The sequence below is a fragment of the Astatotilapia calliptera genome, chromosome 13 (assembly GCF_964374335.1).
Source record: "Astatotilapia calliptera chromosome 13, fAstCal68.1, whole genome shotgun sequence".
Classification (NCBI taxonomy): Eukaryota; Metazoa; Chordata; class Actinopteri; order Cichliformes; family Cichlidae; genus Astatotilapia; species Astatotilapia calliptera.
Window position 1 is genome coordinate 16,677,530 of NC_137434.1, and position 16,598 is coordinate 16,694,127.

General features: G+C 40.4%; 2 protein-coding genes across 7 annotated transcripts; one reads left to right on the plus strand and one right to left on the minus strand.

Annotated features, from left to right (window-relative positions):
* Positions 1 to 1,188: 1,188 nt before the first annotated feature.
* Positions 1,189 to 7,909, minus strand: LOC113034840 (uncharacterized). 6 transcript variants are annotated; one of them, XM_026189927.2, is made up of 4 exons: positions 7,017 to 7,588; positions 5,140 to 5,200; positions 4,939 to 5,037; positions 1,189 to 4,780 (listed from the first exon to the last, which is right to left on the minus strand). In XM_026189927.2, exon 4 carries the CDS (start codon positions 4,657 to 4,659, stop codon positions 3,004 to 3,006), a length of 1,656 nt encoding a protein of 551 aa, XP_026045712.1. In that variant the 5' UTR covers positions 4,660 to 4,780; positions 4,939 to 5,037; positions 5,140 to 5,200; positions 7,017 to 7,588; the 3' UTR covers positions 1,189 to 3,003. The 6 variants fall into 6 exon arrangements, with proteins under 6 accessions (XP_026045712.1, XP_026045709.1, XP_080144013.1 ...); XM_026189924.2 differs by lacking the exons at positions 5,140 to 5,200; positions 7,017 to 7,588 and adding an exon at positions 7,706 to 7,909; XM_080287887.1 differs by lacking the exons at positions 5,140 to 5,200; positions 7,017 to 7,588 and adding an exon at positions 7,722 to 7,902.
* A 1,475-nt stretch (positions 7,910 to 9,384) lies between these two features.
* ftr14l (finTRIM family, member 14-like) lies at positions 9,385 to 14,686 on the plus strand. Its single transcript, XM_026189520.2, has 7 exons — positions 9,385 to 10,877; positions 10,974 to 11,069; positions 11,197 to 11,430; positions 11,557 to 11,716; positions 11,826 to 11,942; positions 12,712 to 12,848; positions 12,971 to 14,686. Exons 1-7 carry the CDS (start codon positions 10,479 to 10,481, stop codon positions 13,352 to 13,354), a joined length of 1,527 nt encoding a protein of 508 aa, XP_026045305.1. The 5' UTR covers positions 9,385 to 10,478; the 3' UTR covers positions 13,355 to 14,686.
* Positions 14,687 to 16,598: the final 1,912 nt, after the last annotated feature.

The window sequence follows — 16,598 nt, forward strand, 5'->3', positions numbered from 1 at the left end:
CATTGTCTTGAAATGGACGTCTCCATATGAAACATTTTACCAACACAATATGAGTGCCTGCAAGAATTATTTTACGCTATGCTATCAGTGTAACTGGCCCCAGTTCATCCATTCGTTTCTTCTGCCTTTCCAACTCAGGATCGTGGGGCAGCTGGAGTTGGGTGAAACTGGGCTGGTTGCCAGTCTGTGGCAGGACTAACACAAAAGGAGAGACAAGCATTCACACACACGTTCACACATACGGCCAATTAACAACTAATTAGCCTAACATGCTTGTCCCTCAAATGTGGGAGGAAGCTGGAGAGACCGACGGCATGCATGTAAACTTCATACAGAAATACCCTGGGATTCAAACCCTGGGATCTTCTTGCTGTCAGGCAACGGCACTGAACAGCTCTGCTTTTATTAAACTGGTAGATATTTCTTAAAACAGACAGATTCTAATGTATTTTATTTTTGTGAATAAATGAATTAAAAAATATGTTGTTGGGTTTTAAGAAGCAAGTAAATTTCGGGGGTTCACTATCTTGTCTAAGGATGGTTCAACCTGCAGGTTGGAGGAGCCGATGATCAAACCACCAATCTTCATAACAGCGGATAACCTACTCTTGCTCTTGAACCACAGCCACCCCAGTGCAAATATCCATGTGTCTGCATAACCTCAGTATTTCTGAGGGTTACGTGACAATGAGTCCTCAGCCTTGAACGTCTGCCTCAGCAGACTTAGGTCACCCTGCAGTTGAGAATGAATATAAACCAGTGTAGTGGTGAGCGTGGGAGACATTACGTGGATGTTTTTACAGAGGTCACAGGAAATTCCCAAAAGCTTTCTTTGTATAGCTTCAAAAGGGCTGTTCCTAGCCTTGAAGGCCAAACAAGTTTAGGTGAGGTTTCAGTTAAAAATGTTCAGCTGCAGGAAGGATAAAACTACTATTTAAACAGATGTTAAACTGAAGACCAGGACCTGCTTCACAGCCGGAATCTCCCTGTTCTTGAAGATGTTTCAAGGAGAAAGAGTGACACCATGTGGAGACACTGTGGAAATGCAACCGCAACCTTGTCTTGAGGTAAACATGCCAACACATTAACCCACATAACCCACCAGTTGTGTGTCAGCAATACGGCATCCATCTAGAAAATAATGGACTTTGTCATAAATCTCTGTACTCCATTGACTGAACACCACAAGGTAGTCAACAACCTTTATTTATCCATATATGTGCCACTCAGAAACTGGGAAGAGGTGTTACAGGATTTGCCCTTAAGAGAAGTCTATATGGATCTTTTACATGTTTTCTCTCTACAGTGAGGCCATTGACAAAAATGAAGGGGCAAAAAAAATAGACAATATGGTAGTAACAGTGTAAACACATGGTAATATACACAAAAGCAAAAAAAGCAAAAAAATAGGTATCAGTGACATCAAATTAAAATGTAGGGTAAAGTTAGTATGAATAAGAACAAAAGACTCCTGGAACCCCTAACTTTTTTTTCTCAACAGCTCGGCATACATTTCTACATAGCATGCAATAAGGCACCTATCTAACACAAGGAAGAAACCTATGCTACAGTGAAGCACAACTGTTATTGAAATAAAAAGAATATTGCTCACCAAAATGTTCACTCTGATAAAAACTGTATCTCTCTCATTCCCTTTCATATAGCCCAAGCCGTATCTAAAAAAATACATCAGTTTGTAAAAGATATTTTACACAGAACAGTAAATAGAACGCTATCCGTTGGACATTGGAAAATCTTGTAAAAGTGAGATTTTCTCATGTAGTCTTTTAGTATACACAATCTTTTTTCTCTCTCCATTTAGATCAAATTGTGATAGTTCGCAGATCAACATGAGTAAGAGTTACCTATATGCTATACACAGGTAATTGAATTAGTCTCCAAAGGATTAAAGTGTGATGTTGCATTTAATGTACATTTGGTGCTTGGGTACAGAGGAAACCGCACGGTAAATAATTAGGACACGGCTCATGTTGGAATATGCTACCCATTAGGTTTTTATTTTCTATTATGCATTTCTTTATGGCTAAACCGCAGGTCATAATAGACAGTGTGTCAGCCAGCCAGTATTGCTCTCTGTACAGTCTATGCAGCAACGCCAACTCATCATAGACATACAAAATAACAACCTTATAAATATACAGGATGGCTCAAGTCTGGTGGAGCCCAATGTCAAGAACAAGCTGCAACTGAACACCTGCAACAATTTGATCTCCAGCACTTAAAAAAAAAAAAAAAAAAAAATGGAGACAAAGTGGAGCTTACTATCAAAAATGTAATCTTTTGAAACATCACACTAGTCACCTATACATATATATAAAAGAAAATCAATATTATTTACATTGGATTTCTGATATTTGCTTCACATGGGTTGTGTGAGAGAAAACGAAAGAGCTATTTAAATCGAAACAGTTCTCGTTCACCAATTGTGTCGGTAACCTTGGATAAAGTTGCAGCTGAAAAGCTTATTTGCCCACCTGAAGGTGCATGACTGAAAAACCATCCAGTGGGCGAAACACATTTCCCCCCCAACGCTCCCCCAGGTAACAAATTTATCATGTAGATCTTCAAATCACATTTTGTTTTCTTTAAAAGTGTTCAAAAAGAGGTCCTGGAGCATGTGAAGCATAATCACAAACAAGAATAGAGACTTCTTCAAGAATCTATTATTATACCCTCTTTAAACTGAGCACAAAGCCCCGGGTTCAGCTCTGAATTATAGGTTGCAGTCTTTCAGGCCAAGCCGCGTCCTTTTGAAGACTTGTGTGTTACTGTCCATCCATTCTCAGCTGCTCCACTTCAGCGTCATGTGCTTACCTGACCTCTCCTGTCTATAGAAGCTGGGTCTGGCATTTCCTGTCATGTGGTAATATCAATGAAGAGAACATTGGTAGAACATAAATGAGGATAGGATAAGGGAGGGTTTCTTGGGAGCGGGGGGAGCCGCGTTGCATGGGACCACATGTGAGGGTGGGAAAAGGGTGCTCACTGGTCTACGTGGATCCTATGATGTCTGGAGAGGGAAGAAGAATGGTTAAAGCCTTTTCCACATTGGGAGCATCTGTATGGCTTTTCAACCGTCAGGATGCGCTGCTTTGGGAAGGTATTGTTGGGGAATCCCTTCCCTGTGGGGATGGTGGTGTACTGCTGCTGTTGTGCCTGCGGTGGTTGCGGCTGCTGCTGTTGTTGCTTGTTCTCCAAGTGAACTCTCTGATGCCTTGCAAGCGAGGAAGAGTGATTGAATCTTTTGCCACAGTGAGCACAGGTGTAGCTCTTTCCCTCAGAGTGGACTCTTTGGTGCCGCGACAAGGAAGAGGAATGATTGAAGCCCTTATCACAGTGGTGACACATGTAGGGCTTCTCTCCCTGCTGGTGCACTCTCTGCTTTGGGGGAGTGCCGTAGGTCATGGGTTTCCCAGGCTGAGGTGGAGAAAACACTGGATTCTGCAGGTGTGTCTTGTGATGGCGGGAGAGTGAAGAGGAGTGATTAAAGCCCTTGTTGCAGTGTCTGCAGGTGTAGGGCTTGCCTCCGGCATGGACTTGCTGGTGCTTCTTCAGATGACGTTTGCGGACAAAACTCTTCCTGCACATGTTGCATTTGTACGGTTTCTCGCCCGAGTGGATCCTCTGGTGCTCTCTCAGAGTGGCGGCTGCAGCAAAACACTTCCCGCACTGTGCGCATCGGTGGGGTTTGTCTCCAAGAACGACCGCAGCATGGGTCTTCTGGTGCTGCTTCAGGTTTGAAGATGTAGCAAAGCCTTTGCCACACTGCCCACAGGTATATGGCTTCTCACGTGCGTGCACCTCCTGGTGTTTTTTCAGATGCCTTCTGCGGACAAAGCTCTTCCGACACTGAGTGCACTTGTAGGGTTTGTCCTCTGAATGCATCTTCATGTGTTCCCTTAGGGTGATTGCAGCTGCAAAGCTCTTACCACACTCTGAGCATCTGTGGGGCTTGTCTGGCAAATGAATCATCTGATGAGACTTAAGGCTGAAGGCATCAATAACATCTTTGCCCATCATCTCAACTCCTGGAGAGACATAGGGCTTCTCTTTCATGTGAATTTTCATATGCTGCTTGAGACTGGCCTCTACAGCAAAGCTCTCACCACAGTGGACACAGATGTAAGGGTTGAGGTCCTTGTGGATCTCAAAGTGCTGGTGAAGATCAGCTATGCTGCCAAAAATTTCCCCGCACTCGTTGCACTGCAGGCCATGGGCTTCATGTATGATTACACCGTTTTCAGACTCAACTGTCAGCTCCCCGCCATGGTCAGACTCCACTTTTACCACATGTTCACTTTCCGTCTTAAGCAGCACCTCTCCCAGCAGAGCCTCGTTTCCCGTCGTCTTGATTTCAGCTCCAGTGAAACAGTGCATGTCACCATGTTCCACTTTAATGTAATCATGGTCTGTCTCGGCTACAATTGCATCCACACACGCTACAGCTCCGAGCTCTGTCCCCAGTCCCTGGATCTTTAAGTCTGAACCGTGGATTTCCAGCTCTAATCCACGCTTTTCTTCTGTCATAATCTCAGTTTCTGCTCCATAGTGAAGGTCGACATGGCTGTGGGCTATGACACACTCCGACCCAAGTGTGTCAAGGCCGGGTGTGTCACATTCAGTCTCTGACTCGGCCATGAGAACACACTCCAACCCCACGACCTCCGTTTTCTTGCCGGATGATGACCTACTAAAGAATCGGGGGGATAGACCTTTGTCTTGTGTTGTGCCGCGCTGTTGCTCTTGTTGTCAAGCAGACCTGTGAGAGTAGAAAATAAACAATTTATTTTAGATAACTGTTCACAGCCAAAGGCATTTGGTAAAGAAAAACTTTTTCTTGACTGTCACTTATAAATGTAATGAAATTTTAAGTAGGAGTCTAAGTCTGGGTGACAGATCATGGCAAAGTTTACTAACTTTGGTAAAATTGTAGATTTGCTGAACTTGAAAACGGAGTCCTTAAAATGGTGGGTTTTCTGGAAACTTTTGGGCTTTCAGGGAGCACCAAAAGTTGGACTGAAAGACAAAATTAGAACAATATTATTAATCAAAACATGAAGTTTGACCTCGATTACCTCGTTTTCATAATAACAACTGAAATCCAAAACAGTAACTGACACTAAAATTCAGTTAATCACACAGCACCAGCCCAGTTTCAGCCAACATAGTCGAGTCATTTCTGAAAAAACAGGATAATTGAATAAACAGAATATCAGCACTCACTAATAAGTATACTCTAAGTATTAATTGTTGAGCAAGACGTGTACACTATGAGCAGACATCAGATCTATTATTTAACAAATAAAACAAGAGTAAAGTGAATAGTTCATCCATTTATTACAAGCACATGGCAATCACATGGGAAGTGTGAAAGTATGACCACTGTTCAGTTCTGTCCCTTTTACAAAAACGTGTTTTCTGTTACAGTTGCACAGTTTACATTGGATAAGTGGAAGAAAATTGATGGATCCATCATTGGGAGGATTTAAAGCCATACCAAAAAAAAAAAAAGATTTAATACTGAATCAAACATACACAGCCTCTCCAAATTATAAGTTAAATAAGACAGTTTTCACACCAACAGTCAGGTTTAATCTAGTTAGACAAGGTAAGCAAAAGCAAATCTTGGTGAACATAATTTTGCCACCTAGTCTCCAGGTAAAGATCACTGTATGTCCAGGATATACAGTCATGACCTCCACAAACACAAAAAGCAGCACAAACAAACGATGGTGACTCGTTTGTTTAACAGATGATCGGCAAGACAAGAGGGGCCACAATTGGATTTAAGTGTATTTGTATATTGTACTATACAACCACTGGCCTAAGGTAATGGGTTTTAAAACGGCTCAATCTTTAGCATTATGCTCAGAAACTGTGCATGAATAAAGTGGTGGGGCAGGAGTATTATAATGTTTTCATGCCTGCACTCCTCATCTCACATAACCTGATAATTTCAAATACTACTAAGAAAGGTTTACCGACAATTTGCTAGCCAAGTTAGCGTAGACTTCCTCAGCTAACAAATGTTAAAACCCAACTGAACATCATAATCAGACTCGCAATTCTATCTTAATCCGCAAGCAAAAAACTTGGCTGGCCTACACTTGTCGCTTATCTGCGCAGTTCATTGTGAGTCATAACTGAATACATCTCGAAATAAGAACGGGACATCTAAACAGCAGGGTTTTGTTATTAAACATTTAACTGCTGGTTGCTAGCCTTCCAAATAAGCTACAAATAGCCAATATAGCCGCTAGTTAGCTGGCTACGGTCGATGGGAGACTGGTTAACGATAAAACAGCATTGTGTTAGCTGCTAATGTGTTCACGATTTAGCCAGCTAACTAGCTTCAAGGAAAACCTCACCAGAGTAATTGTAGTGAGAAGTCCATAAACAGCGAAATACTTACACCAAACCAGCACTGAATTTTGCGCTCAAGTGCAATTTATGACAACGACCGACGCGGAAATTCTCCTTGTGCGAGTATTAACAGGCCATCTTGTTGTGCCACACCAGCACTTCCAGGCTAGCCAAGATTACACACTCGCCTAAGATGGCTGCCGCTTGCTAATGGTAGCTGCACTAGCTTCCGCCATTCTAAACATTAAAATTAGAGCGATCTCGACAGCGCTATGCTCACAAAGATTAACCAAGAGTGCTCAGGAAACCACAGAGACAACCATAAATCATAGTTTGAGCGCTAGTAACGTTATCGCACAACACCAACGCCGACGACGAGTTGGTTAGCACGCTAAGCGCCACACCGTGATTTCCAGTCAGGAGTGGGCTAGCTGAAACAAAGATGGCTAACCATGAAAGCCCGAAACGGTGTGCGAAAAGCCCGGGAAAGGACGTCTTTTACGCAGACAAGAACTTCTCGAAACACAAATCCGCCGCCATATGCAGCTTGAAATGAATTATACGGACAAAAACAACCAAGAAAAGCCGTTTAATCGCTACTTGAAAGGACACGATGAGTCTTGGCTACAAACCCGAAGCACTCCTTCACTGCGGCAGCAGTCGACAAACCGCACGCACGACTCCAATGGCGGCCTTGCTGATGTTAGCAGCTATCCAGCCGAGACATTATTAGCGTGCTGGCTAGATAGCCACGATGCCAAGCTAACCCCCAGCTAATCCAGTCTGCTAACACAGTTAGAGCCTACACTCCAGTTTAGTTATATAGCCTGTAGATAGTAAAACACTGGAGCGGAAGCTTTACTAAACCGCCCATCCGACCATGTTTAAGTGTGGTTTCGCATGCAAAGACAAACTGCAAGCAAATAGAAAGAAATACAGACGAGTTGAGTCTGCAGCAATCGCAAACAGCAATCAAAAAATAGCCTGGATAGGAATCGAACCTGAAATAGTCTTTTATACCAGTGTGTTGCTGTGCTTGCCTGCTGTTCTAGCAGCACATAATGTCACAAGCAGTGCCAGCCCGGGCCTGTATTTTTCCATCTCAAAGTTCAGAACCCGAGGCGCACAAGACACACCGCTGACTAAAATAACGATAAAAACTACGATGATATATTAAGCTGAACACAAACGACCCTCTATGCCTCTCTGCCGTTGCTGCTATTGATGCCAGAGTATGCTGAATTTAAACGATATAACACATCATTAGGAATAAAGGATCAAGGCTGTTTAAACGTGTAAATTCTTGCAGGCCCGCACCCACCTTTCTGTCCGCTTACTTTGTGACTGCTGAAAAGAGAATTTTAAAAAGAGAGAAGCGTTGCAAACTGTATGTAGTAAGCCTGGGTAGACTGCTCAGTATCTTCCTCCCTCTCTAGCTCTCTCTCTCTCTTTCTCTATGCCTGTGTGTGTAGCTGGCGCCACAGCTCATCTGGCGCCAACGTTGGACAACCGACGCACTTTAGCGAAAGCAACCATTGTCCTTTCAACGCAGCACGGAAACCACAATCACCCCCTACAGGCTGGGAGTCGACAATGCACCACAGACACAAGCCTGGAGATTTCCTTTACGGTTTTTAGTTTGCAGTGTTTATCCATAACAGTGGCTCTGACGTTATTTTACTGTATTGTAACAAAGTTGAATATGAGGTTTATATCAGTTCACCTGCTAATGTTCCTGTTTCTTCCACCCCCCAAAAAAGGCAAGCTATGACAATACAGATCAATAAAATAAAATATGATGTGAAAAAAAATACTCTAACATGGCAAAAAAAAAAAAGTGCAATAAATCTAAATTCAAAAAAGTTTTTTTAAGCCTAAATAAATAATTGAATATATAAAGCTGTATTTGTGTGGTCCTCAAGCTCAGGGCCTTTACCATTGGCCAAGTATATTAGCTGTTCCTAGCACTGCACTCCTTTGGACAGATGCCGGAATCTGCTGCAGCCACTTTTCCAGTTTCCAGCTCCTTCCATAAAATCCACATCTGCTCCAGTTGTTCCTTCAGTTCCTGGTCCCTGCTTTGTAACCATATTATGTGGATAGTGTAGTGGCAGCTTTACAGTCTCTGGAACAACAGGTTGGAGACCAAATACTGGTCAGGGCATGTATCCAGTAAAGGTCCCCAGAGTAGATCCTCAATTATCCTAAATTCCCTCAGGGCACAAGCAAGGGACACATAACTAACAAGGTCAGAAGAACCACTGCAAACTACTAAGAAAAAGGCTACTGTTACACTGATAATATAGCACTGATTGAATGCTACTATGCCAGTCAGCCGACCAAAATGAGGGCAGGTGTTGGACTGAAAGCAAGAAAATGCAGATACATCTGTGTCTGGACGATATCTGCTCATAATACTCGGTCTACCAGTTAGGGCTGTAATAGCTTCTTTGTAGGTGATCATATTCACTCAAAAACATAATCAGGACATAATACAGGGGGAAGAGTGGGCAGCTATGAAGAGAAAGAAGAGTTTAAAGGCAGTTGGTCCAGATGACTTACCTGTGGAGGTACGGAGGTGTACATGAGAGAGGGTGGTGGACTTTGTAAACAGACTGTTTTGCACAGTATTGGAGAGTAAGAGGATGTCTGAGGAATGGAGAAGAACTGTGGTGGCACTAATTTTCAATACAGGTGATGTGTAGAGCTGTATACTAAATTACTAATAACTAAATGAGTAAATTATTATTACTTTCTTATGGGTTTTATTAACATTTCATTGTAATTTTTTGCAGCCAATCATTGGAACAGACACAAAGTAGCAAGACTTCAGGCAGATATTTGATGCATAAAGTGACAAAGAAAAAAAACGAATCTACAGAGATGAGTCAGAACAAAATCCTTTTCCCCATAAAAATGTCTGAAAATAATAATTAATTAGAAAATCAAAGATAAAATCAATCAAACAAACAAAAATGAAATGGAGAAGTTTAAAAGGTTAATATAATATAAACATCATCATCAGGTCAGCAAGGTTCTTTAAGTCATCTGTATATAATAGTCACCAATGACCCCCTTTGGACTTTTACATAGAAATGATTGTATGTATTCTGTCACTGATTACAACTGTTATTGCCAACATATTCCTAAACGATTATAATTCTTATTTGAATGTTCAATTTGCTGACTTCTACATTTACAAATATTTGCTTAAAACATACTGAATTAGTTTGTCACAGTGAAAAGATGATGGGTGGGGGAGTTGTTAGGCAAATTTAGCCTGAATATTAGCGCAAAATTCTGTAGGGAAAATATCAAAGCGAACACCTTCTTGCAAACTGTAGGAGATGTGAGACTACACTGTATACCTGTCACTCAAAAAATGCAGAAAGATGACAAAGGGTTAAAAAAAATCAAAATGGCTTTTTGTTTTTTTGTATGACACTAGTCTTTTTTTTTTAAATGGAAATCCATCGGCTTTGGGGGGAATTATCAACTACTGGCACAGCAGTCTAGATGCTTCTATTATATTTTCACAATGCACACATGTAGATTTGGTGTAGTAAAGAAGGAATCCCACAAGATGATGCTGTTTTCCCCTTCACATTGTTGATGAATGTTCTGTTAGTGAGAGTGGCATTAAGTATGGTTACATATAGAGGTCTATAAAACACAACCATAACAAATGAATTCTTCAACAGTCTAGCTAGTAATTCTGACACTTTTATATTTAGTTATTAAGTTCATCAGTAAGTAGTCCTTTTTTTATTTCCTTTTCTCTGTCTCACTTGTCTTTATTTCAGGCACCACCCATTCTTTGATTATTTAAAGTCCAACTAGGAATACTGGTTTTACAAAGAGAGCGTATTACATAGCAGACATTCTGTTACTCACAGCTTTTGTCACGCAGTTTCAGTGTAGCGATCAACTTCAGGAGCTCCTTGTAGATTCCTTGCACTGCTTACTTTCAGTCAAGTCTTTTCTTTAGCTTCTCATCTCATCAGATTTCCTAAAAACTTCACACAGCCGCTGAACTTTAATCACCTGTGGATTGTTTTCTTTTCTAAATATATTTTTTATCTCCTGGTAAGAAAATGTCACACAGCGGGAGCCTGGATTTGGACAGATACACCAGCTTGGATAAATCTCGTCGACCCAACAGTCGCAGCCAAGCCAGGACCCTGGCCAGGAGCGGGGACGTCCTGTGCGACTTCTGCACAACAAAGAAGCAGAAAGCTGAGAAGTCCTGCTTGGTGTGCCTGGCATCCTACTGTGAGACTCACGTCCAGTCTCACTACAACTACCCTACCCTGATGAAGCACAAGCTGGTCAAAGCTACGGGTCAGATGAGAGAGAAGCTCTGCGCACAGCATGACAAGCTGCTGGAGGCTTTCTGTCGCACTGATGAGACATCTGTGTGCGTTTTGTGCATGATGGATGAACACAAACACCATGACATCGTCCCGGCTGGCACTGAGAGGACTGAGAAACAAGTAAGTGGCGAAAGCAACACTGTGAACACAGCAAATAAGTTATCGACAATCCACTAATGACTAGTGATGGCTTCTTTCTTGTCTTTGCTGCTATAGAAACAACTTAGTGTTACGCTGCACAAATCCCAACAAAGGATTGATCAGAGGGTTAAAAAGTGGCAAGACCTCCGACAGGCTGTCGAATCACTTAAAGTAAGTCAGAAAGTTGCCTCGTGCAAGTCACACTAATCTAACTATAACAATTAAAATATTCTTTTTAAAAGTAACCGTTTTTAACTCATGATGTGAAAAAATCTCCCTCTCCTTTGTATCTCACCAGCATTCTGCTCAAACAGTCTTAGAGGAAAACGAGCGCATATTCACTGAGCTTCTGCTTTCCATCGAGAGAAAGTATATTGAAGTCAAGGAAATGATCCGCACCCACGAAAGGACCACCGTGACCCAGGCCGAAACACTGCTGGATCGTTTAGAAGAGGAGATTACTCTGCTGAAGAAGAAGCACAATGACCTGGAGTTGCTTTCACACACTGATGATCACATACACTTCCTACAGGTGAGGCTGGCGACCCCAACCAAGATAACATATGGTGCGAAAGTCAGGGGTCTTTGGAGAAAAGAGTAAAAATATTCACTGTCTAGTATGTCTCATGTGTCTTCTTCTTCTTCTTTTTCCCGCCAGAGTTGGCAGTCCCTGTCAGGCCCCTCGGGATATGAAGATCTCAACAAAATCAGAGTCGCACCCTATTACTCCTTTGATGCTACCAAGAGAGCCATCTCTGCACTGAAATTACAAGTGGAAGAAGTCAGCAAAGTTGAAATGAGCAAAATCTCAGGAGCAGGTGAACAGACTTGCCTTTTTTCATCTCAGATAGCGCAGATGATATGTGCTTTTTTCTGTTGTTTCTTAATCTGCTGTTGTGTATGTGCATTTTTAATTTGCCTTCACAGTGAAGGAAGTCCACATCACAGAAGAAAATGAAGAAAGAAAGTCAAGAAGAGAATCCGTGCTGAGGGAGGAACCAAAGATAAGAGAAGAACCAAGAGCAAGAGAAGATTTCTTGAGATGTGAGTTACCGGATTCATTTTTGTAACCTTCCTTCAGCCTATCTGTAAATCTTCAGCACCAGCATTGCATTTACAGAAAATCCTACTTACATACTGTCATGGGAAGCACATTTTGTATTTTATCTAATGTTAAATAGCTCCAGAGTCTGTTTCATGCATGGATATGCAGCTCTGTGTGTGAAATGACCGAAACTTGCAGTGGGAGGTATGCTGGTGGCAGAACTGGTTTGGTGAAACATAAGGAAGCAAAGTTACTTAAGTAAATACAGGTGTTCCTGCTTTGATGGCACCTATAAAAACCTTTGAATGAGCTGATTCATGGGAGCTAGAAACCTTTTTTAAAGGTATAATCACAATTGTTACCATACTCAGGCACATATCTCTCATTGATATATAACAAAAAACAGGGACAAAGGGCAGTATATCAACATATGTTACATACCTGATGAACTGGTGTGAATAGTGCTATGTGTGTGTGTGTCACCGCTCATAGGTCTTTGAAACTGTGCTTTGACGTGGCAAGGAGGAGTAAGATGGAGTCCAGGGAAAAAAGCTGTTCCTCAGTCAGTTACTGTGATGATGTATTGTCCTGAACTATTCACAGGGAGTGTCAAGGGTGTGGTAGGACTTTGAATATACTGCTGGCCCTCTTTGTCAGATAGCTAGCATAGATGTTATCCAGGCTCAGAGAAGAGAAGAGTGTTCCAGTTCATCAAGTATTTTTTCTTTGCAGAATAGAGTTTTGGACTTGTTTTTCTGCTGTGTTCAGATGCTGGTCAGCTGATTCTGGATGTCAACACTGTTCACCCCAACCTTCACTTGTCTGAGGGTAACAGAGCTGCCACGATGAAGAATGAACCCAAGAACTACCCTGACCACCCTGACCGATTTGACCACTGGCAGCAGGTGAGGTTTCACATTAAACAGGATGAAAGAGAGAGTTGATCAAATTATTAGGGGAAAAAAGTAATTTCTATAGTTTGTGAAATCATGCCTTTTAAGCTTTCATTTCATCCTTTCTCTTCCAGGTGTTGTGCAGGGATAGTGTGATTGGGACTCGTTGCTACTGGGAGGTGGACTGGAAGGGAACAGAGATAGATGTGGCTGTTACCTACAGAGGAATCCGTCGTAAAGGGAATGCCAATGAATGCAGCTTTGGCTGGAATGACAAGTCCTGGAGTCTGTACTGCTCTGACTCCAAATTCTCTTTTGTGCACAACAACAAAAGCACAGACATCACAGCTCCGGTGTCTTCTCGTATTGGCGTGTACCTGGACCATGCAGCAGGAACACTGGCATTTTACAGTGTCTCTGATGGCATGCGTCTTTTGCACAAGATCCAGACCACATTTAAAGAGCCACTCTACCCTGCATTCAGTGTGTGGGGCTTTGGTACGAGTATAAGACTGTAAGATATTCTTCAGACTTACATTCTCCTTAAATCTGTGACATCTAGCACGTGGCGTTTGAGTCATTTTTGCTGGTTTTATCTTCTTTTATTTAACTTTTTCCTGATAAGTCTTTTTATGAGTGTTTTGGTTACAGGTTGCTCTTTTAAGGGAAATTAAGATATAACGGGTGCCATTAGTAAGTAGAAAAGCATTAAATCATTGATCAGGATGCTTTCTCACGTTTTCTTTCTTTCTCTTTATTATGTTAATGTATTATATATTTACATCACTGACATGTTGCACATGTCTGTAAAATACATTTTTTTAAAATATTGCTACTGATTAATTTGTCATTTTCTGTAATCTTATTAAAAACACAATAAATAGAAAGTGACTCACATTACTGGGAATGACATTGCTGTAAGGGCTGATGTTAATCAGTCTATTAATACGTTATTCCTTCAACAACTTAGATTCAACAGTTTCTTTTCTTGTTCAAGTAAGTGACTAAAAAAATGTAATATCATAATACCATGTCATATTGACTGATACTGACTATTTTAACTAATACTGGCCACTTATTAAACACTTTTGAATTTCATCAGCAATAACCAGGAATTGATGGGTCATCTAATCAGCTGATAACAAAGACATTTCAAAGCAGCCAAAATGGAATAAAGTTTCTACCCAGTTGATTTTTTTTAAATGTATAATAACTTTAGTATAAATTAAGTCCTTCATGGTATGCTTGGTATAAAAATGTAGGTAAACATGTGACCTTCTATATGCTAAAACCAGGGGCTAAGTGGAGTTTTGTAGTTAAATCAGGTGTTGCAGTGCAATGTGGGGATGTGAATTACTTAAAAACAAGTCACATATGAATTTCTTTTGTGAGCTGCAGTAGATTTTTCTTAATGTACAGGCTGTGATCAGCTGATCCGTGTTGCTACTGTGTTTTCTGTTTTACTTGATGTAACTTAACACATCATGTACTGATCCAACATCTGACTGAAGAACTCTGATTAAAAATAAATTTGGACATTAATGCAAGATTTAAATTTCCAGTTTATAAAACTGGAAAATTTTTCTTATTTTCAATTTATTCTGTATCTTAACTTTTTTTGATTTATTTTTTACAGCATTTCATTTTGTCATTTATTTTACTCTAATTTGTGTAAAATGCTTTTTGAGCACATGAAAGGTGCTTTATAAATAAGCATTACTTACCTACTTTTGAAAAAACGCTCTCATCTTCCTCTCCTGTCCTCTTTCTTACATTTTTCACTACCTCTGTGTTGCACACCGATGTTTTTTCTCGCCCTGGGAAATAAAGCAACTGTACATTAGCTATTACATACATTTTGTGATGCACTGCTTGAGTTGTGTGTGTGATGATGTTTGTTGAACTTTGAAATTACCTGCAAAAAAAAATTACTCCATTTATGGTTGGTCCTCTTCTGTAACGTGAGCTAGATATTGAATATGCTCACATTTGCACCTTGAAGCCATCAAAGGGATGAGAAAAAAACAATGTGCTGAAAGGTGTAGTAAATGGACTGTGGGGCGACATTATTTTCTTATTACTGAGAAAGCATCACTGGAGGTAGCAAAATCAAAAGAAACTCATTTGACAGCAATATGCATTAATGTGCCAATCAGATTTCATTGCTCGTTGAAGGTACCAGGCGTTGTTCTGAGTTGTTCATCCCCAGTTGAAGCCGTTTCCAGGATTTTTTACATGGAGCCCAAAGGGGAATCAAGAATATAGCAGGAAAACCAAAACAATTAATAAAAAAACAAATCAATCAGAAATAGAAAAGTGATGTCAAAAACATAATTTCAGGTTTATGAAAATTGAGGCCTATTACACATTTTTTGTGAAATTATTAGGAACTGCCCAAGAATTTAAATATAGTCATCTATTGGACATTGGCAAAATGGAAGAAAGTATTTTGATTTTTAACTCACTTAAAACATATAATCCTACCTTAAATAACTTAACAGTGAAAAGGTTGAACAATCAAAATATAATTAAAGTACCTTAAGTAAACATATTCAGACATTTTTATGTCTATATGTTTTTGAACATATTTCATCGATAGTGTTCTGTGGCTTGATCTACAATAATAAGTAGCTAAAGCTGTCAAATAAATACTATAGCGCATTCAAAATATAGTTGAATAAAAAAGTAACATAGTATGAGAATACTAAAAAATATATACAGACAAAAATAAATATTACAAATACATTAAACCTAAGTAAAGTATATGAGTAAATGTTACATTCCTGGTGGTCCTATCCATGCTCTCACATGTTGCTCATGTGTTGTACACCTCTGATTGAACCACTGGCTGTGATAAAGTTTGACCAGCCATCTATTCCACGTGGTCATATAAGTCTGGAAAGCTCCAGTGAATTATAAGAAAACAGATAAAACATTTAGGGCACTGGTTCTCTTACTCTTTGTCATAGACATTATAGTGGTGCAGTTTTTTTGCAATCTAAACTATGATATCACATTATATGAATATATTACATGATTGCTGTTTTAGATGGAAAGATACGTGGAGACGGTGTAAAAAGGATTTGTCTGCTGTTTTTAACGGCGCTTTGATATGTTTTTTGGCCCTGATAAATTCCACGCGTCTGTCTTTTGTACTAATGAAGTTCTAGGAACTGATGAGAAAAGAATGGGGGGAAAAGTTTTGCATAGTTTATTAAATATGCTGATTCGTAATTGATTTTTTCACAGAAGGACCCAGCGCAGATTATGTATAGCTGACAAATGAAAATATTAATTCGTTAAAGCTGCAGAGGGCAGCAGAAACAAGTTTTGTTTAAGGGGCTCGGTGTCTCACGCTCATTCACACATGTTGTATATAAACAGAGAGTTACACGGTGCTGACGTAAAGACGAAGACGCGTGTCTTTACAATGAGATAAGAAAGCACGGGAGAAAAACACACACATGCACACAAAAAAGAAGAAAATGCGAAAGCTTCCAGGTTGTACTCAGAGCCCTCTATTCTGGCCGTACCCTCTTCCTACCGTTAACAGCGAAGGAAACGTACAGGTTCCAAGTGTAGTAGGCCTACTCTCAGGGTCTCACGGTGAAAGGAACTGATTTAAAACAGTAATATTCAAATTACAACATTGTGTGGATGTAATTGCTATTTTATAATTTAAAACTTTGTCCAAATACGGTAGGACAAACTTGTCTTCTTGAGCTTCCTCCGCGCTATCCCGCCCACACGTGCGTAACCAAA

Excerpts from the sequence above, each read along its gene's own strand:
- LOC113034840 (XM_026189924.2), bottom strand. The coding sequence starts at position 4,659 with ATGGCCGAGTCAGAGACTGAATGTGACACACCCGGCCTTGACACACTT.
- ftr14l (XM_026189520.2), top strand. The coding sequence starts at position 10,479 with ATGTCACACAGCGGGAGCCTGGATTTGGACAGATACACCAGCTTGGAT. Across the intron at positions 11,717-11,825 it reads GAGCAAAATCTCAGGAGCAG|TGAAGGAAGTCCACATCACA; the intron begins GTGAACAGACTT and ends TTGCCTTCACAG. Across the intron at positions 12,849-12,970 it reads GATTTGACCACTGGCAGCAG|GTGTTGTGCAGGGATAGTGT; the intron begins GTGAGGTTTCAC and ends TTTCTCTTCCAG.